This window comes from Spinacia oleracea, chromosome 2 (assembly GCF_020520425.1).
Source record: "Spinacia oleracea cultivar Varoflay chromosome 2, BTI_SOV_V1, whole genome shotgun sequence".
Taxonomy (NCBI): domain Eukaryota; kingdom Viridiplantae; phylum Streptophyta; class Magnoliopsida; order Caryophyllales; family Amaranthaceae; genus Spinacia; species Spinacia oleracea.
Window position 1 is genome coordinate 95,424,530 of NC_079488.1, and position 23,092 is coordinate 95,447,621.

General features: G+C 38.5%; 2 protein-coding genes across 2 annotated transcripts; one reads left to right on the top strand and one right to left on the bottom strand.

Moving 5' to 3' along the window:
* Nucleotides 1–17,576: 17,576 nt before the first annotated feature.
* LOC130467650 (uncharacterized) lies at nucleotides 17,577–18,938 on the bottom strand. Its single transcript, XM_056836221.1, has one exon. The coding sequence runs from the start codon at nucleotides 18,936–18,938 to the stop codon at nucleotides 17,577–17,579; it is 1,362 nt and encodes a 453-aa protein (XP_056692199.1).
* A 2,089-nt stretch (nucleotides 18,939–21,027) lies between these two features.
* Nucleotides 21,028–22,440, top strand: LOC110803851 (F-box protein At3g07870). Its single transcript, XM_022009392.1, has one exon. The coding sequence runs from the start codon at nucleotides 21,028–21,030 to the stop codon at nucleotides 22,438–22,440; it is 1,413 nt and encodes a 470-aa protein (XP_021865084.1).
* The last annotated feature ends 652 nt before the right edge of the window (nucleotides 22,441–23,092 follow it).

A 23,092-nucleotide genomic window follows, 5' to 3' on the forward strand; every position in this document is an offset into this window, starting at 1 on the left:
TTTTCAATGGATTTTAGGATCTTGGAATCATTTTATTCACACCTGCCGGAACACATAACTTGAATAAAATGCTTAATGAACATTGAATTATGCATGTATGCTAGAATTTAAGTTTATTAAGAGAAACTGTGAATGGTTATTTTTTTTTTTTATTCTTTTCAATTGTAGTTTTAATTATGGCAAACAACAATTCATTCAACATTCGATCAATTCTCGAAAAGGAGAAGTTGAGCGGGAAAAACTTCCTTGACTGGCAAAGGAACTTACAAATAGTTCTTATGCAGGAAGAAAAGGAGTATGTCCTGGAAGAGGCGATGCCCGAAGCCGCAGGCGAAGGGGTCACTCAGGCAGCCCTCAATCTTTGGATTGATGCCAACAAGGATGTGAAATGTCTAATGCTCGCCACCATGAGTGCAGATCTGCAGAAAACGTTCATCAACTCAGATGCTTTCACAATCATCAGTGAGTTGAAGAACATGTTCCAAGATCTAGCTCGAGTCGAAAGATTCGAGACTCATAGGCAAATTCTTGAGACCAAGCTTAAGAAAGGCGAGCCCGTAAGTCCACATGTTCTCAAAATGATTGGACTCATTGAGAATATGAGTCGGCTGGACCAGAAATTCTCTCAGGAAATGGCTGTAGACACCATCCTCCATTCTCTTCATAACGGGTATGATCACTTCAAACTGAACTACAGTATGAATAGTCTGGACAAAACGCTCACTCAGCTTCACGGTATGCTGAAGACCGCTGAAAAGACGCTCAAAAGTGATAAGCAAGATGTGCTTATGGTGCGTGGGGGCAAGTTCAAGAAATCTGGAAAGAAGAGGAATGCTAAGAAAGGTGGCAACAAGGCCAGCCCAACTAAGCAAACTGGCGCCAAGTCTGAAAAGAGGAAGGTCAGTCAACCCACTTCTGAATCCGAATGCTTCTACTGCAAGAAGAAGGGGCATTGGAAGAGAGATTCCTTGAAGCTAAAGGAAGATCAGAAGAACGGAACAGTCGTTCCATCTTCAGGTATTTTCGTTATAGACTGCATGTACACTTGTTAATTCAACTTCTTGGGTATTAGATACAGGTTGTGGCTCACACTTATGTTCCAATTCTCAGGGACTAAGAAGAAGTAGAAAGTTAAGCAAGGGTGAAGTCGACCTACGAGTGGGAAATGGAGCACGGATTGATGCATTAGCTGTAGGAACTTATTATTTGTCGTTGCCCTCTGGGCTAGTTTTGGAACTGGAAGAATGTTTCCATGTTCCAAGTCTTACTAAAAACATCATTCAGTTTCCTGCTTAGATGCTAAGGGATTTTCCTTTTTAATAAAAGACAATAGTTGTTCGTTTTATTTTAAAGAGATGTTTTATGGATCTGCTAGATTAGTCAATGGACTTTATTTATTAGATCACGACAAACAAGTTTATAACATAAATACCAAAAAGGCCAAAAAGGATGATTCAGATCTCACCTATCTGTGGCATTGTCGATTAGACCATATTAACTTGAAACGCATGGAAAGACTTCAAAAGGAAGGAATTCTAGAACCATTTGACTTAGAGGATTATGGTAAGTGCGAATCATGTTTACTTGGCAAAATGACAAAGCAACCTTTCTCTAAAGTTGGAGAAAGAGCAACTGAACTATTGGGTTTAATCTATACAGATGTATGTGGACCAATGCGTACAAATGCTAGAGGTGGTTTCAGCTACTTTATCACTTTCACTGATGACTTCAGTAGATATGGTTATGTCTACCTAATGAAGCATAAGTCTGAATCCTTTGATAAATTCAAGGAATTTCAGAGTGAAGTAGAGAATCAATTAGGCAAGAAGATTAAAGCACTGCGGTCTGATAGAGGCGGTGAATATCTGAGCTATGAATTTGATGACCATCTGAAAGAATGTGGAATTCTATCAGAATTGACCCCTCCTGGAACACCACAATGGAACGGTGTGTCGGAACGGAGGAACAGAACCTTGCTAGACATGGTTAGGTCAATGATGGGTCAGGCCGAACTTCCAATAGAATTTTGGGGACATGCACTAAATACAACTGCACTCACTATAAATAGAGCTCAGTCTAAAGCTGTCGAAAAGACTCCATATGAGTTATGGTTTGGAAAGCCTCCAAAAGTGTCTTTTCTTAAGATTTGGGGATGTGAAGTATACGTCAAACGATTAATTTCAGACAAACTTCATCCAAAATCTGACAAATGTATCCTTGTGGGCTATCCAAAGGAAACAAAGGGGTATTACTTCTACAATACATCTGAGAACAAGGTGTTTGTTGCTCGAGATGGTGTCTTTTTGGAGAAAGATCACATTTCCAAAATGACAAGTGGGAGAAAAGTAGACCTCGAAGAAATTCGAGTCGAACAACAAACTCTAAAGAATGATCAAGATGACATTCAGGATGAAACTCAGAGATCTTTAGAAGAATCTGGTGAGAATCATGGTCAATCTAGAAATGTTACCCCGCGTGTTAGGTTATGATACATATGACATTACATAGATCATGCGGAAACAACCATTAACCCAGTACAACATATTATTTACACATAATCATATAGCATAATTTAGATGCATACTCTTTGTTGCGTGCCCTCCCTAGCTGCGCCCGAACCGAACAAGAACAAGTCTTTAGGACTCCAAGTGTCGTCCCTCCGTAGATAGTCCACAGTACGTCCGGATCCGCCTTAAGATTGACCAACTAGAATCGCCCTTAAGGTACTAGAAAATTTCGGCACTTTATGAGCAAGATGTGTGTTTTAATTTTCTCTCAAAAAACTCACTTTTGAATACTTTGAAACTTGTGTTATAAATTGTGAGCCCTAGCCTCATATTTATAGCGGTATGGAAAGGGAATCGAAATCCTATTCAGATACAAATTAATCAAACCTAGAATCCTACAAGAACTCTAATTTAATTAATTTATCAAATAGAATTAGGAATTTAATCATTAACCGAACTCTGCATGTTTTAGGAAACGTGCACGAACACAAACACTTGCACACACACGCACGACAGCCACGATGGGCCTCATGCGTGCGCGCGAGCAGCAGCCCACTCAGCGCCCGCGCGCGCTGCGCGCTGCGCGCGCTGCGCGCAGCCTGCTGGGCCTGGCCTTGCTGTTTGTGCGGCGCGCTTGGCTTGCTGGGCGATGGCCTGGCTTCGTGCTGGGCCTCGTCCGGCAGGCCTCGTCCGATGCTTATTCGTACGATGCGCTTCCGATTAAATTTTCCGATTCCGGAATTCATTTCCGATACGAACAATATTTAATATTTCCGATTCCGGAATTAATTTCCGTTTCGAACAAATATTTAATATTTCCGTTTCCGAAATTATTTTCCGATTCCGGTAATATTTCCGATTCTGACAATATTTCCGTTTCCGGCAATATTTCCGATTCTGGCAATATTTCCATTTCCGATAATATTTTCCGATACGTACCATGTTTCCGTTTCCTGCAACATCTACGACTTGGATAATATTTATATTTCCGATACGATCCATATTTCCGTTTCCGGCAATATCATCGTTTCCGGAGTATTCATTTCTTGCCTGTGACGATCTTAGCTCCCACTGAAACCAAGATCCGTCGGTTCCGAATGTTCATAGATAGAGTATCTAATGCCATTAGATACTTGATCCGTTTACGTACTATTTGTGTGACCCTACGGGTTCAGTCAAGAGTAAGCTGTGGATTAATATCATTAATTCCACTTGAACTGAAGCGGCCTCTAGCTAGGCATTCAGCTCACTTGATCTCACTGAATTATTAACTTGTCAATTAATACTGAACCGCATTTATTAGACTTAACATAGAATGCATACTTGGACCAAGGGCATTATTTCCTTCAGTCTCCCACTTGTCCTTAGGGACAAGTGTGCATTTCCTAATTCCTTTGTCGCTCGATGCTTGCTCTTGAACATAAGGTAAGAGTTGTCATCCTTATTATGTCCAGAGGTGTTCCTCGGTTTCAGAGTTCAACTGATCAAATAAACAGATAATCATAGCCTATGATTCATCCGAGCACGGCCATGCATTTCACAGTTTCTAGCTCTCCGAGTGGCCTTGTACAACTTTTAAGCATCTCATCCCGATTTATGGGAGGACAGTCCCAATCTTGCGATCTTGAGATTAGACTTCGTTTGATAGGTGATTACCTGAGCGTTGCCTTTATAGCCTCCTTTTACGGTGCGACGGTTGGTCAACGTCAAAGCAACCAGTTCTCAAACAAGTAATCTTCAAATCACTCAGGTATTGAGGATTTAGTGTCTAATAATTTAATGAAATTTACTTATGACAGACTTTCATCTCTTACAGTAAAGTTTCATAGGTCTTGTCCGATACTAGTCTTCCCAAAGTAAGTATCTATGCAAATGATTATGACATTGCCATGTCCACATAGTTCAAGAAACAGAACTACTAGTCATCTTGCATTCTAATCGTCTAACGTTTTCTATGCGTCCAATTTTATAGAAAACTCCGATTAGGGACCATTTTCAACCTTTGACATTCAAGTTCACTTGATAGACATTTCTTAGTCACAGGACTGGTCCTGACAGTCTATCTTGAATATATCGTCAAATTGAAGGGACTCATCATTTAATAAACCACAAATTAAATGGAAAAATGAATTCCTTTCATTTATTGTGAATGATTAACCAATAATGTTTTACAAAGATTTAAACTCTAAAACTTTAAAACATTAAACAGAGACATCAAAGCCATTCTCCAATATGCTTGATTCCCATAGCTGCAGTGTGCGAGTTGTGCTTCGCTTGCGGCAGAGGTTTAGTTAATGGATCTGATATGTTGTCATCAGTTCCAATTTTGCTTATCTCGACTTCTTTTCTTTCAACGAACTCTCGTAGAAGGTGAAATCTACGAAGTACATGCTTGACTCTCTGGTGGTGTCTAGGCTCTTTTGCCTGTGCAATAGCTCCGTTATTATCACAATACAGGGCTATTGGTCCTTTAATGGAGGGGACTACACCAAGTTCTCCTATGAACTTCCTTAGCCATATAGCTTCCTTTGCTGCTTCATGTGCAGCAATGTACTCCGCTTCAGTTGTAGAATCCGCAATGGTGCTTTGCTTAGCACTTTTCCAGCTTACTGCTCCTCCGTTGAGGCAGAAGACAAACCCAGACTGTGATCTGAAATCATCTTTGTCGGTTTGGAAACTTGCGTCCGTATAGCCTTTAACAATTAATTCATCATCTCCACCATAGACCAGGAAGTCATCTTTGTGCCTTTTCAGGTACTTCAGAATATTCTTGGCAGCAGTCCAATGCGCCTCTCCTGGGTCTGACTGGTATCTGCTCGTAGCACTGAGTGCGTACGCAACATCCGGGCGTGTACATATCATAGCATACATTATTGAACCAATCAATGATGCATATGGAATCCCATTCATTCGTCTACGCTCATCAAGTGTTTTTGGGCACTGAGTCTTGCTTAGAGTCATTCCATGAGACATGGGTAGGTAGCCTCGCTTGGAGTCCGCCATCTTGAACCTATCAAGCACCTTATTGATATAAGTGCTTTGACTAAGTCCAATCATCTTTTTAGATCTATCTCTGTAAATCTTGATGCCCAATATGTACTGTGCTTCTCCTAGATCCTTCATCGAAAAACATTTCCCAAGCCAAATCTTGACAGAGTTCAACATAGGAATGTCATTTCCGATAAGCAATATGTCGTCGACATATAATACTAGGAAAGCAATTTTGCTCCCACTGACCTTCTTGTATACACAAGATTCGTCCGCGTTCTTGATGAAACCAAAGTCACTGACTGCTTCATCAAAACGTATATTCCAGCTCCTGGATGCCTGCTTCAATCCGTAGATTGATTTCTTTAGCTTGCATACCTTTTTAGTATTCTTTGGATCCTCAAAACCTTCAGGTTGTGTCATAAACACAGTTTCTGTTAAAACGCCGTTTAAGAAAGCAGTTTTGACATCCATCTGCCATATTTCGTAATCGTAATATGCAGCGATTGCTAACATTATCCGAATAGACTTTAGCATTGCAACTGGTGAAAAGGTTTCATCGTAATCCACACCGTGGACTTGCCTGTAACCTTTTGCAACCAATCTAGCTTTGAAAACTTCAAGTTTCCCATCCTTGTCCTTTTTCAGTTTGAAAACCCATTTGCTTCCAATGGCTTGGTAGCCATCTGGCAAATCGACCAAATCCCATACTTGGTTTTCAGACATGGAGTCTAATTCAGATTGCATGGCTTCTTGCCATTGCTTGGAGCTAGGGCTCGTCATAGCTTGCTTGTAAGTCGCAGGTTCATCACTTTCAAGTAATAGAACGTCATAGCTCTCGTTCGTCAAAATACCCAAGTACCTTTCCGGTAGAGATCTATATCTTTGCGATCTACGCGGGGTAACATTTCTAGATTGACCATGATTCTCACCAGATTCTTCTAAAGATCTCTGAGTTTCATCCTGAATGTCATCTTGAGCATTCTCTAGAGTTTGTTGTTCGACTCGAATTTCTTCGAGGTCTACTTTTCTCCCACTTGTCATTTTGGAAATGTGATCCTTCTCCAAAAAGACACCATCTCGAGCAACAAACACTTTGTTCTCAGATGTATTGTAGAAGTAATACCCCTTTGTTTCCTTTGGATAGCCCACAAGGATACATTTGTCAGATTTTGGATGAAGTTTGTCTGAAATTAATCGTTTGACGTATACTTCACATCCCCAAATCTTAAGAAAAGACACATTTGGAGGCTTTCCAAACCATAATTCGTATGGAGTCTTTTCGACAGCTTTAGACGGAGCTCTATTTATAGTGAGTGCAGCTGTATTTAGTGCATGTCCCCAAAATTCTAATGGAAGTTCGGCCTGACCCATCATTGACCTGACCATGTCTAGCAAGGTTCTGTTCCTCCGTTCTGACACACCGTTCCATTGTGGTGTTCCAGGAGGAGTCAATTCTGATAGAATTCCACATTCTTTCAGATGGTCATCAAATTCATAGCTCAGATATTCACCGCCTCTATCAGACCGCAGTGCCTTAATCTTCTTGCCTAATTGATTCTCTACTTCACTCTGAAATTCCTTGAATTTGTCAAAGGATTCAGACTTATGCTTCATTAGGTAGACATAACCATACCTACTGAAGTCATCAGTGAAAGTGATGAAGTAGCTGAAACCACCTCTAGCATTTGTACTCATTGGTCCACATACATCTGTATGGATTAAACCCAATAGTTCATTTGCTCTTTCTCCAACTTTAGAGAAAGGTTGCTTTGTCATTTTGCCAAGTAAACATGATTCGCATTTACCATAATCCTCTAAGTCAAATGGTTCTAGAATTCCTTCCCTTTGAAGTCTTTCTAAGCGTTTCAAGTTTATATGGCCTAATCGACAATGCCACAGATAGGTGAGATCTGAATCATCCTTTTTGGCCTTTTTGGTATTTATGTTATATACTTGTTTGTCGTGATCTAATAAATAAAGTCCATTGACTAATCTAGCAGATCCATAAAACATCTCTTTAAAATAAAACGAACAACTATTGTCTTTTATTATAAAGGAAAATCCCTTAGCATCTAAGCAAGAAACTGAAATGATGTTTTTAGTAAGACTTGGAACATGGAAACATTCTTCCAGCTCCAAAACTAGCCCGGAGGGCAACGACAAATAGTAAGTTCCTACAGCTAATGCAGCAATCCGTGCTCCATTTCCCACTCGTAGGTCGACTTCACCCTTGCTTAACTTTCTACTTCTTCTTAGTCCCTGTGGATTGGAACATAAGTGTGAGCCACAACCTGTATCTAATACCCAAGAAGTTGAATTAGCAAGTATACAGTCTATAACGAAAATACCTGAAGATGGAACGACTGTTCCGTTCTTCTGATCTTCCTTTAGCTTTGGACATTCTCTTTTGTAATGGCCTATTCCATCACAATAAAGACAGCTTGATGTGGACTTGTCCTGCTTTGATTTAGCATTTCCCTTGGACTTTCCACCTTTCTTGAATGGTCTCTTTCTAGCCTTGAGTAAATCTTTGGCTTCACAGTCCAGTACTATTTCAGCCTTTCTGACAAGGTGAATAAATTCTGCAACTGTTTCTTCTCTTGGTTCACTTAGGTATAGTTGCTTGAAGCGACCAAACCCACTGTGTAGTGAATTGAGCAAGACAGAGACTTCCATCCTTTCGCTTATTGGTGTTCCTAGTAGACTTAGGCGATCAAAATATGAACACATAAGATCCACATGGAACCTCAGTGGGACGCCTACCCTTTGTTTAGTGCGAAGGAGCTGAACATGTGTTTCTTGGACCTCCATCCTATAACACCTGTTGGGAGAACTAACCTTTAGACCAGACATTGATTCAATCAACTCATGGACGTTCAGGTCCCTGTCCTCCGTACTTCCACGACAGATATCCCTCAGATTCTTGATGAGCGTAAAAGGTTCATAGGCTACAAACCTTCTAGCCCAATCATCAGGGATATTGTTCAGCATGAGACTCATAACCTTTTTGAGATCCGCATCCCAGGCGTAAAACCTCTCAGGGGTCATGTCTCTGGCATAGTAGCTTGGCATGGGATGTGACAGTACATACTCAAGTCCATTGAGTTTGACTATTTCAACTAGCTTAGCTTCCCATTCAAGAAAATTTGTCAGGTTCAGCTTGACCATAAGCTCAGAACCCATGATGATGTTTTGATTGTTGTTTGCCATATTAAAAAACTACAATTGAAAAGAATAAACAAATAAATAACCATTCACAGTTTCTCTTAATAAACTTAAATTCTAGCATACATGCATAATTCAATGTTTATTAAGCATTTTATTCAAGTTATGTGTTCCGGCAGGTGTGAATAAAATGATTCCAAGATCCTAAAATCATTGAAGAACTAAGCACAGTTTGTCGACTTAATCCTAGAACATCTTAGGTAAGCAAAAGCCTTTTGCTAATAGTCTAGAAACTATTCTTGGTTGATAGGTACGTCTAAGAACTTATTAGGTAAACCTATCGAATTTGCCACGACATAAAAGGACTCCTTACTTATATCGTTGAGTTTCACCAAAACTAACATGTACTCACAATTATTTGTGTACCTTGCCCCTTTAGGACCAATAAGTAACACCTCGCTGAGCGAAAACTATTACTAGATTGATGTAAAGGATATCCAAGCAAGTGTATATTTTGGCATGGCACCTTTTAACTCAATTTTTAAGTTTGGAACTTAAGGCTTTTACTATGTTGGTTAGATTTTAAGTGAACTAAAATCCTTAATCATGCAACATAATCAAGCTTTTGATCTCATGCATTTTAAGACATATTTAAAACAATAAATAACTTAAAACATGCATAAGATATTTGTGATCTAGTATGGCCCGACTTCATCTTGAAGTTTTGACTTCAAAGTCCGTCTTGAAAATCTCCGTGGGAGGCACCATTTTCTTCAAATAGGATAAGCTATAACTAATTACAACTATTTGATGGTTCGCAGACCATATTTGAATTGAAAAATAACTTTGGTACTTTAGACCAATTACATTCAAATTAATGGTACGCAGACCATATTTTCTATCCTATTTGGGCCATACTAGTCACTTCATAACCTGCAAAACAGTACATATACTATATATACCATTCACCCATTCATTATCATGAATGGCCCACATAGCTGGTTAGTAAAACACATTATGCATCACGTAAACATTTGCAGCAATTAATCAAGGGCACCAATAATCTACCAATTATTCAGTCCTTATTAATTCTAATCAAGTTGTTTTAACCTTAAGGATTTGTAGACCTAATCAAGAGTTTATGACTAAAAAGCGCTCCCACTTAAACCAATAAATTCATATGCTTTACCAATTTTAAACATAAAAATGTATTTCTAGTCCAACCGGAAACATACAAATTTAATTAAAATTTAAAGCTCATATCAATTTATAATTGAATCCAAAAATTTAATTTAATTTCAGTCGTATTTAAATTAATTCATGATTTTAATTTTAGTAAAATAATTAGAATAAATAACATTTATTATAATTATAATATTCAAAATTAAAATCCAAGAAAATAATTCAAATTATTAATTTTAAAATTAATTAAAATTACGTGAACTGAAATTTTCAAATTAAACATTCAAAACGATCTAATCGTAACGCAAACACCCTACGCGTTGCACGCCCATGGGCCGTACGCACACAGCCATTGCTGGCCATGTGCGCGCAGCCCATGCGCTCGTCGCATAGCTGCTGCTTCCCTATCGCAAGCCTCCGCACGCATTGGTGCTCGCTGCGCGCGCCAGCGCTCATCGTACGCGAGCTATCGCTCGCATTGCGCGCGCGCGACATCGCTCGCTGGGCGCGCGAGCCATCGCTCGCTGGGCGCGCGACATCGCTCGCTGGGCGCGCGACATCGCTCGCTGTGCGCGCGAGCCATCGCTCGCTGGGGCGCGACATCGCTCGCTGGGCGGGCGACATCGCTCGCTGTGCGCGCGAGTAATGCTGGGCGCAGCGCTCGTGGCACGCGAGCTTGCGCTCGCTGCGCGCGAGGCTGCGCGCTCTTGTGCGAGGCAGCGCGCGTTGTGGCGCAGCTCGCTTGCTGCCCACACGCGACTGCCTTGGCTCGCTCTTCGCCCATGCCCATTCGTTCATTGCTCGTGGCACACGACACAAGGCAGGGCTGCTGCCTTGTGCTCGTGCACTACGCCCTTGCTCATTGCATTCGTGCCGCACGGGCGACGAGCTCCCTTGCTCGTCGTCGCATGCCCGCATTATACAACACCCCTTAAGGGTAACACGAAGCGTCCATTGCTTCGTGCGTGCAAGTTTTATGAACGAATCGCATAAAATTTAAAATTTATATTTAAAATTAATGACAAATTAATAAATAATATTAATTTCATAATTTTAGGGCGAAAAAATCGAAAATTTATTATCCAATTGATTTCCGATTGATATGGATTCAAGTCTAGGTCATAAAAATTTAAAATTTATCGTAAATTTACAATTTTTATGGTGGTTTTTAATCATAGGTTTCTAATTAAATTACAATTAATTATGAAAATCAAATTAATTCTAAATTATTCTAATTTTCAACAAATTAATCATAATTAATAATTAGATTGCATAATTAACAAGACTAGGCATTCAAACTTGTTAAACATATGCAGTAGGTCAATCAAAAATTCAAGATTTATCAACAAGAATCGCAAATATTTAATTTAACATCTTAAATTTACGAAATTTTGCATTCGAAAAACTAAAACCTTCGAAAAGTCATAGTTAGGCTTCGAATTTGAGAATTCTGGGTTCGGCAGAAAAATACTATTTTTGTCAAAATTTTTAGAATGCCTTTTACATGCGGAATTGACACAAAAATCACTCAATTCGGATGAGTAACGAAGAAACTGCCGAAAAACTGCGTACGTATAATTAAATAAACGCAATTTGCAATTAATTAACAATTACGAAAATTAATCACCCCTTTTAATTCTTGCAAATTTGTAATATTTAACCATGTTCATGCAATTTAGATTATGAAAATAATAAGGGGCTCGTGATACCACTGTTAGGTTATGATACATATGACATTACATAGATCATGCGGAAACAACCATTAACCCAGGACAACATATTATTTACACATAATCATATAGCATAATTTAGATGCATACTCTTTGTTGCGTGCCCTCCCTAGCTGCGCCCGAACCGAACAAGAACAAGTCTTTAGGACTCCAAGTGTCGTCCCTCCGTAGATAGTCCACAGTACGTCTGGATCCGCCTTAAGATTGACCAACTAGAATCGCCCTTAAGGTACTAGAAAATTTCGGCACTTTATGAGCAAGATGTGTGTTTTAATTTTCTCTCAAAAAACTCACTTTTGAATACTTTGAAACTTGTGTTATAAATTGTGAGCCCTAGCCTCATATTTATAGCGGTATGGAAAGGGAATCGAAATCCTATTCAGATACAAATTAATCAAACCTAGAATCCTACAAGAACTCTAATTTAATTAATTTATCAAATAGAATTAGGAATTTAATCATTAACCGAACTCTGCATGTTTTAGGAAACGTGCACGAACACAAACACTTGCACACACACGCACGACAGCCACGATGGGCCTCATGCGTGCGCGCGAGCAGCAGCCCACTCAGCGCCCGCGCGCGCTGCGCGCTGCGCGCGCTGTGCGCGCTGCGCGCTGCGCGCAGCCTGCTGGGCCTGGCCTTGCTGTTTGTGCGGCGCGCTTGGCTTGCTGGGCGATGGCCTGGCTTCGTGATGGGCCTCGTCCGGCAGGCCTCGTCCGATGCTTATTCGTACGATGCGCTTCCGATTAAATTTTCCGATTCCGGAATTCATTTCCGATACGAACAATATTTAATATTTCCGATTCCGGAATTAATTTCCGTTTCGAACAAATATTTAATATTTCCGTTTCCGAAATTATTTTCCGATTCCGGTAATATTTCCGATTCTGACAATATTTCCGTTTCCGGCAATATTTCCGATTCTGGCAATATTTCCATTTCCGATAATATTTTCCGATACGTACCATGTTTCCGTTTCCTGCAACATCTACGACTTGGATAATATTTATATTTCCGATACGATCCATATTTCCGTTTCCGGCAATATCATCGTTTCCGGAGTATTCATTTCTTGCCTGTGACGATCTTAGCTCCCACTGAAACCAAGATCCGTCGGTTCCGAATGTTCATAGATAGAGTATCTAATGCCATTAGATACTTGATCCGTTTACGTACTATTTGTGTGACCCTACGGGTTCAGTCAAGAGTAAGCTGTGGATTAATATCATTAATTCCACTTGAACTGAAGCGGCCTCTAGCTAGGCATTCAGCTCACTTGATCTCACTGAATTATTAACTTGTCAATTAATACTGAACCGCATTTATTAGACTTAACATAGAATGCATACTTGGACCAAGGGCATTATTTCCTTCACCGCGTAGATCGCAGAGATATAGATCTCAACCGGAAAGGTACTTAAGTATTTTGACGAACGAGAGCTATGACGTTCTATTACTTCAAAGTGATGAACCTGCGACTTACAAACAAGCTATGACGAGCCCTAGCTCCAAGCAATGGCAAGAAGCCATGCAATCTGAATTAGACTCCATGTCAGAAAACCAAGTATGGGATTTGGTCGATTTGCCGGATGGCTACCAAGCCATTGGAAGCAAATGGGTTTTCAAACTGAAAAAGGACAAGGATGGGAAACTTGAAGTTTTCAAAGCTAGATTGGTTGCAAAAGGTTACAGGCAAGTCCACGATGTGGATTACGATGAAACCTTTTCACCAGTTGCAATGCTAAAGTCTATTCGGATAATGTTAGCAATCGCTGCATATTACGATTACGAAATATGGCAGATGGATGTCAAAACCGCTTTCTTAAACGGCGTTTTAACAGAAACTGTGTTTATGACACAGCCTGGGGTTTTGAGGATCCAAAGAATGCTAAAAAGGTATGCAAGCTAAAGAAATCAATCTATGGATTGAAGCAGACATCCAGGAGCTGGAATATACATTTTGATGAAGCAGTCAGTGACTTTGGTTTCATCAAGAACGCAGACGAATCTTGTGTATACAAGAAGGTCAGTAGGAGCAAAATTGCTTTCCTAGTATTATATGTCGACGACATATTACTTATCGGAAATGACATTCCTATGTTGAACTCTGTCAAGATTTGGCTTGGGAAATGTTTTTCGATGAAGGATCTAAGAGAAGCACTTATATCAATAAGGATGATTGGACTTAGTCAAAGCACTTATATCAAGATTTACAGAGATAGATCTAAAAGGATGATTGGACTTAGTCAAAGCACTTATATCAATAAGGTGCTTGATAGGTTCAAGATGGCAGACTCCAAGTGAGGCTACCTACCCATGTCTCATGGAATAACTCTAAGCAAGACTCAGTGCCCAAAAACACTTGATGAGCGTATACGAATGAATGGGATTCCGTATGCATCATTGATTGGTTCAATAATGTATGCTATGATATGTACACGCCCGGATGTTGCGTACGCACTCAGTGCTACGAGCAGATACCAGTCAGACCCAGGAGAGGCGCATTGGACTGCTGCCAAGAACATTCTGAAGTACCTGAAAAGGCACACAGATGACTTCCTGGTCTATGGTGGAGATGATGAATTAATTGTTAAAGGCTATACGGACGCAAGTTTCCAAACCGACAAAGATGATTTCAGATCACAGTCTGGGTTTGTCTTCTGCCTCAACGGAGGTGCAGTAAGCTGGAAAAGTGCTAAGAAAAGCACCATTGCGGATTCTACAACTGAAGCGGAGTACATTGCTGCACATGAAGCAGCAAACGAAGTTATATGGCTAAGGAAGTTCATAGGTGAACTTGGTGTAGTCCCCTCCATTAAAGGACCAATAGCCCTGTATTGCGATAATAACGGAGCTATTACACAGGCAAAGGAGCCTAGACACCACCAAAGAGTCAAGCATGTACTTCGTAGATTTCACCTTCTACGAGAGTTCGTTGAAAGAAAAGAAGTCGAGATAAGAAAGATTGGAACTGATGACAACATATCAGATCCATTGACTAAACCTCTGCCGCAGGCGAAGCACAACTCGCACACTGCATCTATGGGAATCAAGCATGTTGGAGAATGGCTTTGATGTCCTTATTTAATGTTTTAAAGTTTTAGAGTTTAATTCTTTGTAAAACATTATTGGTTAATCATTCACAATAAATGAATAAAATTCATTTTTCCATTTAATTTGTGGTTTATTAAATGATGAGTCCCTTCAATTTGACGATATAATTCAAGATAGACTGTCAGGACCAGTCCGGTGACTAAGAAATGTCTATCAAGTGAACTTGAATGTCAAAGGTTGAAAATGGTCCCTGGTCGGAGTTTTCTATAAAATTGGACGCATAGAAAACGTTAGACAACTAGAATGCAAGATGACTAGTAGTTCTGTTTCTTGAACTATGTGGACATGGCAATGTCGCAATCATTTGCATAGATACTTACTTTGGGAAGACTAGTATCGGACAGACCTATGAAACTTTACTGTAAGAGATGAAAATCTGTCATAAGTAAATTTCATTAAAATTATTAGACACTAAATCCTCAATACCTGAGTGATTTGAGATTACTTGTTTGAGAACTGGTTGCTTTGACGTTGACCAACCGTCGCACCGTAAAAGGAGGCTATAAAGGCAACGGTCAGGTAATCACCTATCAAACGAAGTCTAATCTCAAGATCGCAAGATTGGAATTGTCCTCCCATAAATCGGGATGAGATGCTTAAAAGTTGTACAAGGCCACTCGGAGAGCTAGAAACTGTGAAATGCATGGCCGTGCTCGGATGAATCATAGGCTATGATTATCTGTTTATTTGATCAGTTGAACTCTGAAACCGAGAAACACCTCTGGACATAATAAGGATGACAACTCTTACCTTATGTTCAAGAGCAAGCATCGAGCAACAAAGGAATTAGGTAATGCACACTTGTCCCTAAGGACAAGTGGGAGACTGAAGGAAATAATTCCCTTGGTCCAAGTATGCATTCAATGATAAGTCTAATAAATGCGGTTCAGTATTAATTAACAAGTTAATAATTCAGTGAGATCAAGTGAGCTGAATGCCTACCTAGAGGCCGCTTCAGTTCAATTGGAATTAATGATATTAATCCACAACTTACTCTTGACTGAACCCGTAGGGTCACACAAATAGTACGTAAACGGATCAAGTATTTAATGGCATTAAATACTCTATCTATGGATATTCGGAATCGACGGATCTTGGTTTCAGTGGGAGCTGAGATCGTCACAAGCAAGTGAATACTCCGGAAACGATGATATTGCCGGAAACGGAAATATGGATCGTATCGGAAATATAAATATTATCCAAGTCGTAGATGTTGCCGGAAACGGAAACATGGTACGTATCGGAAAATATTATCGGAAATGGAAATATTACCGGAATCGGAAATATTGCCGGAAACGGAAATATTGTCAGAATCGGAAATATTATCGGAATCGGAAAATAATTCCGGAAACGAAAATATTAAATATTTGTTCGAAACGAAAATTAATTCCGGAATCGGAAATATTAAAATATTGTTCGTATCGGAAATGAATTCCGGAACCGGTAATTTAATCGGAAGCGTATCGTACGAATTAGCATCGGACGAGGCCTGCCGGACGAAGGCCCAGCACGAAGCCGGGCCATCGCCCAGCACGAAGCCGGGCCATCGCCCAGCACGAAGCCGGGCCATCGCCCAGCAAGCAAGACGCACGCCAACACGCACAGCCCATGGCAGCGCCAGGCCCACCGCAAGGCAAGCCCAGCGCGCCAAGGCGTGGCTGCGTAGCGTGGGCTGCGTAGCGTGGGCCAAGCGCACGCACGCGTGGGCGCCCTCGTGGCTCCGTGCGTATATGTATTTGTGTCCATGCACAATTCCTAAATCTATTAGGATTTTGTGTATGATTAAATTCCTATTCCTAAAAGGATTATTTAATTAATTAGAGTCCTTGTAGGATTCTAAGTTTAATAAAATCGTATCCTACTAGGATTCCAATTCCCTTTCCAAACCTCTATAAATAAGGGCCTAGTGTCATAATTTATGCACATGGGATTGAAGTATTATAAGGGTAAGTTTTGAAAGAAAAATAAGCCAAACACTTGCAAACACATTAACCGAATTTCCTAGTAACCTTAAGGGCGATTCTAGTTGGTCTAACTTGAGGCGGATCCGGACGTACTGTGGACTATCTATGGAGGGACGACATTTGGAGTCCTAAAGACTTGTTCTTGTTCGGTTCGGGCGCAGCTAGGGAGGGCACACTACAAAGTGTATGCTCCTAAATTATGCTAAATGATTATGTGCAAATAATATGTTTCCTGGCATTAAGGTTTTTCCGCATGATTTATGTTTTGTCATATGTATCATAACCTAACACAATGATGAGTCATCATTCGCTGAGACTCAAACCCATCTATCCATTAACACTCATGCGCCATTAGCATCATTGATGCTTTTCAGGAGCTAAGTGTTAGTGGATAGGGTTTGTGTTGGTGATGCTTGGGGACATTCTGAGATCGTAGTGTGGTGTTTGCCTTTTTCATTGAACTGATTAATAACATTGATTTCATTCATTGAACTTTCCAAAATGTTTGATACTTACAAAATTTTTTGCCTACATGTAATGCTTACATTCAAGCCCACAAAAGTGACATTTTAAATATTCGTGTTACTTTCAAAACATGTCCCCAAAACACAAAAAGTTACCTATCTTTTGCCCCTTGTTTCATTGATTTGCTTTCCATTCTTCATAGAGTTGTGTGCACTCATTCACTGCCCATATTGGTGCCTTCACTTGTTCTGGCAGATTGCCTTCATCCTCTAAATTTTTTTTCTTGTTGTGTGGAAGTTGGTAGTTATTGTCTCCCTTGTATTTTAGAATTTCATTTCCCACATATTGGAGTGTCACACATTAGACAATGTCTTTGGATGAGGTTCTTTGTAAGCGTCAATCACCGCTCCACTTAAATCTTCCACTGTCTTTGGCATTTTCTTATGCATGAGTGATTATATTGACCTAAAAAACCCCAAATCCAATATGTTACAATCTGGACTGTTTGCTGGTTGTTGAGTTAATACAAAAGTAAACCCATCTTGTTTGTAGTGTTGTTGCCACTCTGGATCAGATTGCAATATGTGTGCTTTTGCGTTGTCTTGAATTATGTAGATCACCTTTTCCCCGACATGAGGTGGCCATTTCTCTTTGATTACTGGAATTAACTTGTTGATCATCATGGCCCTTGTTGCTATTTGATTCACTGACTTCACTGGCTTGGTTTCTATTGTCCCCTTCACTCTGTTCTTTGATGTTCTTTTAGCTGCAACTGAATTTGTGAATGGAAAAATACCCAATTTGCCATGAAACTCACAATTGCCATCATCACCCCATCTTGGCCTTGCCACTGCTGCCATGAACATAAACTTAGGGATTTTTGTTCTTGACTTTCCAATTCTGTGTGGCTTTGGTTCATTGTTTGCAAGATATACTCTTTCACTTTTCTGTGTTAGGTAAGACCATTTTTCATCTATGTGAATGAAGTCATACATGCCATAATATGTTGGGTCATGTGGTATTGAGTAATCCATAATTAATCTAAGTACCCATCTCATTCTTGTCATCTTGCAAGTTTCTGAAATACCGGGACATAAGGGACTTGAGTGAGCCTTTAACACCTTTCTCTCGATTAATCTCCAAACTGTTGTCGGGCTCAAATTAAGCATCCTTGCAAGATATATAATGCATGTTCTGTCCCCCATTGCAATCGCTACAATTTGTTCATATGGTACTTCTTTTCTTTTTCTGCCACATTTGTGGAAGTTGGTGGACATATCATATGTTTGCATTGCTTCCTTCTGTCTCCTAGCCTTGTTCCATATGCTTCCGATTGTTCTTGGAGTGTAATCATACTTGATTGCTGCCTCTGTGATTGTCCCCTTAATGAGTTTCTCTAAACCTGGTTTTTTCCTACGTAGCAGGAAAATCAAAATTTCCAACTTCAATCCAACAGTTAACCTTGGCTTCCCCGGCTTATGATGACCAATGTTAATAGGAGTTGCTGTTTGATGGTATGGAGATGTTTCTGACTCATCTATTTGAGGGGTGTTTAAATCAAATAAATGTGGAACAACCTGTGAGTTTGCTAAGTTTGCTGATGCTGTCCCATCTTCATTTGGAAAGTCTTGTGCCAGTTCATTTAAATCTGGTACTTGCTGAAATTGCTCCATGTCCCCGTATTGATGAGCATTTAAGGGCACTGCATCATCTTCAACAGCAACTCCTTCGTCCCCCGAGTCAGTATCCGTGCTGGAACCATCACCTTCATCGTTTGAAAATCCGAGGAATTCATCATCCTCTTGATCTGAAGCCATGATTTTTATTTTTTGGAAGCCAAGTGATGTCAGAGATTGAGGTTGGAAGTTTTGTCAAGTTGTATTTATGTTTGCAAAACAAGAACTCTTTTATATGTGTACTCTGTTTTTTTAGTTGGAGGGAAATCCTAAATTTCGTTTTGGAGGGAAATTTCCCTCAAAAGTTTTGAGGGAAAAAATGATGAAACTGTTGGTCCATTGTATGCTGATTCGTATGTTTGAGAATACTGAATTCTCATTGGTCCCTTTTTGGTGTTGAGGTCCCCAACTCAACAAAAGTGGTCCCTCTTTGTAACAGATTTTCTGATTTTCCCATTAATTTAATAAAATATCTCAATTTTCCTTATTTGTTTAATGTTTTCTCTCTCCTTACTTTATTCACAAATACCAATCTCTTACACCCAATCATTACTCTTACACCCAATCATTACTCTTACACCCAATCATTAAAAGATTCAAGTTTCTTAATTTCCACCCAAAACTCCAAACAGGAAGATAAAAAAGAAACGGAGGGAGTAATTATTAATTATTTTATTATTTTATTACTTCATTATTTTATTATTTATTATTTTATTATTTATTATTTTATTATTTTATTATTTTATTATTTTATTATTTATTATTTTATTATTTTATTATTTAGTATTTATTATTATTATTTATTATTTATTATTTATTATTTATTATTTATTATTTATTATTTATTATTTATTATTTATTATTTATTATTTATTATTTATTATTTATTATTTATTATTTATTATTTATTATTTATTATTTATTATTTATTATTTATTATTATTATTTATTATTTATTATTTATTATTTATTATTTATTATTTATTATTTATTATTTATTATTTATTATTTATTATTTATTATTTATTATTTATTATTTATTATTTATTATTTATTATTTATTATTTATTATTTATTATTTATTATTTATTATTTATTATTTATTATTTATTATTTATTATTTATTATTTATTATTTATTATTTATTATTTATTATTTATTATTTATTATTTATTATTTATTATTTATTATTTATTATTTATTATTTATTATTTATTATTTATATTTATTATTATTATTTATTATTTATTATTTATTATTTATTATTTATTATTTATTATTTATTATTTATTATTTATTATTTATTATTTATTATTTATTATTTATTATTTATTATTTATTACTCCCTCCATTCCTTTTTGTTCTTCCCGTTTCTATTTCGGGCATTCCTATATGTTCTTCCCATTTCCTTTTTTGGACATACCTTTTTACCATAAAATTCCCCACCATCCCTTATTTAATTCATTCACATTTCTCTATTCACCCATCCAACCCCACTTTTATGATTTTTTATTACTTTATTAAAAATATTTTCTCTCTCCTTCATTTCTTTATTACTTTCTTTTACTACTTTATTACTTTCACTTACATTCAATCATTACTCTTACACCCAATCATTACAAGATTCCATTTTCTTAATTTCCACACCATTTCCCAAACGGGAAGAACATAAAGGAACAGAGGGAGTATTTATTATTTATTATTTATTATTTATTATTTATTATTTATTATTTATTATTTATTATTTATTATTTGTTATTTATTATTTGTTATTTATTATTTACTATTCATTCAGTTCCATTCAGTTCAATTCAGTTCAGCTCCATTCAGTTCAGTTCAGTTCAGTTCAGCTCAGCTCCATTAAGTTCAGTTCAGTTCAATTCAGCTCCATTAAGTTCAGCTTCATTAAGTTCAGTTCAGTTCAGTTTAGTTCAGTTCAGCCAAATAAAACTCAAAAGAACAGAGCCTAAATGAATTCTATTTTTCACCTTTTATGCAATAGATTAGATGAAAGTAAAAATAATGTAGATCGGAAGCACATAAAAATTTTGTGAACAAAATTACTTGCTACTCCTCTAACATACTCTAATTTAACAATTTTTTTTTTAAAAAAAAGTGAAAACCTCTCTCTCTCTGCCCTTTTTCCTTAATTTCAGTTATTTCTCTGCCACATTTCTCTGTTTCTCTCTCCTCCCTCTAGGAACTCTTTTCTCCACCTTTGAGTCTGTCTATGGAGTGGAAACATGTGGGCAGCAGCAGAAGAAAAAGACCCAGAAAATCTAACCAGAATTCTCCAACCAAAAACCATAATAATTTGCTGATGTTAGATTCATCATCGTCGTTATCATCATCATCCTCATCGTCCTCATCTGGGGTTGCAGCAGCATCAGATCTACCGTGTAGCATACTGATCGACATCTTGGGAAGATTACCATTGAAAACGCTGATTAATTGCAGGTATGTCTGCAAATCGTGGAAATCTCTACTCGCCGAATCTTATTTCTTCAGATTGTATTCTCGCAATTTGCCGACCACTTTGATCCTTCAAGTTAAGGGTACCTCCCTTGCCGCCCTAAAACAAATATCTCTCGTTGAGCAACATACGGTTGTTGTCGGCGGTGGCGAAGGTAGAGGTAGTTCGCTTATGCGTAAGATGCGGCTCACATCGAATCCGCATAAACTCAGAGTAGATCGCAATGATTACGGCGGGGGAATACCGTCGAATTTCCGGTTCCAGCTCGGGAACGGGTGTAATGGGTTGATCTGTTTGAGAGAGCTTCGGACTCGGGAGCCGAGTTTAGTTTGGAATCCGATCATGGGTCAATTTGTTATCCTCCCGAAACCCGCCACCACTGCGGATAAAGTGGTGGCGGGTTTCGGTTTCTGCGGCCGCACAAATCGGTATAAGGTGGTCCGCATCTTTCACATGAAAAGAGACCCGCTCTCGAGACGGCGGGTAGAGATTTATGATTTAGGGGTTGGAAATGAATGGAGAAGAATTGGGGATGCCCCGTTTCCCATCCCTTCGAGAATTCCTGGGTTTTTCACAAATAATTCACTCCATTGGATATTGGACTACAATTGCAAAGAAAATAACCTTGTTAACAACAATATCGATGATCACAATAACAATAATGACAATAATAATAATACGAGCTCCAATTTTGAGTTAATTTGTGGATTTGACTTCGTGGAAGAGAAATTCAAGGCGATTTCAGCACCACCTATTTTCTCATCAGAACAGAGAAACAATTACCATTGGTCAAATTTGGGGATCATAAGCAACTGTCTCTCAATATGTGCCATTGATGCGAAGGTATTCAGGCCCGATGTTCAAGTTTGGGTGATGGAAGAGTATGGTGTTCCGGAGTCATGGGCTCTAAGGCTCTCCATTAGGGACCCTACCGTCGATTGGTGGGACCCATATAGGTGGATTCAGGTGACTAATTTTCTGAGTAATGGGGAGATATTAATGTTGTGTGCACATTGTTATGTACTAGCCTATAATCTCCGGGAACGGCGGTTTCGAAGCGTGGAGGGGCTCGACTTCCCGGCTGTTGCTCATGTGCCTAGCTTTATCTCCTTGGAGGATGTATTGAGTGAACACCATGGGACTGGATCACTCAATGTTAGATATCTTTAGAAAGAGCTCTTTGTTGTGTTTTTTTTTGTCTGGATTTGGTTTTAATTTATTTGTTTGGATTGTAATATTATTTGGTGGATAGAATAAGTTTGGCTTATGTCATTGTACACAAACATAGTACTACCAGTACATTGTAATTGTAATTGTAATTGTAATTGTAGAACTCGTTACTTTCTTGTTCATTTGGGACCAGATTGAATAAATTTCATGGAATAGGATTGCTTTGTTCCACAAAGCATAATAGTTTACTTATGAAGTCAGTCAGTTGTGTTTGCTTGGTCTTTCTTTTGTTTTAGGAGGGACTGGATCCATTCTTCTTTTGAACTTCGTTTCAGTTTAGCTCCACTCATTTTAGTTCGGTTTCATTTTGTTCACTAAAGTTTAGTCCAGTTCAATATAACGGCCTTTTGTTCATCTTAGTTCTTAATAATTTTATTTTACTACTCCGTATTTGGTTACTCCCTCCGTCCCAAATTACTCATTACACTTACATTTGCACAAAGTTTTAGGTGATAAGTTGTTGTTGGATTATCAATTGTTATTTTATTCAAAAAGTAGAAGTGATTTGAATTAGTGCGGTATTTTTTTTAATTGAATGAGAGAGGGTGTGAGGACAAAAAATAATTTAGTGGGAAGAAAGAGACAATATAAT

What these genes read in the sequence shown, in the direction of transcription:
- LOC130467650 (XM_056836221.1), bottom strand. Translation starts at nt 18,938, where the DNA reads ATGGCTTCAGATCAAGAGGATGATGAATTCCTCGGATTTTCAAACGAT.
- LOC110803851 (XM_022009392.1), top strand. Translation starts at nt 21,028, where the DNA reads ATGGAGTGGAAACATGTGGGCAGCAGCAGAAGAAAAAGACCCAGAAAA.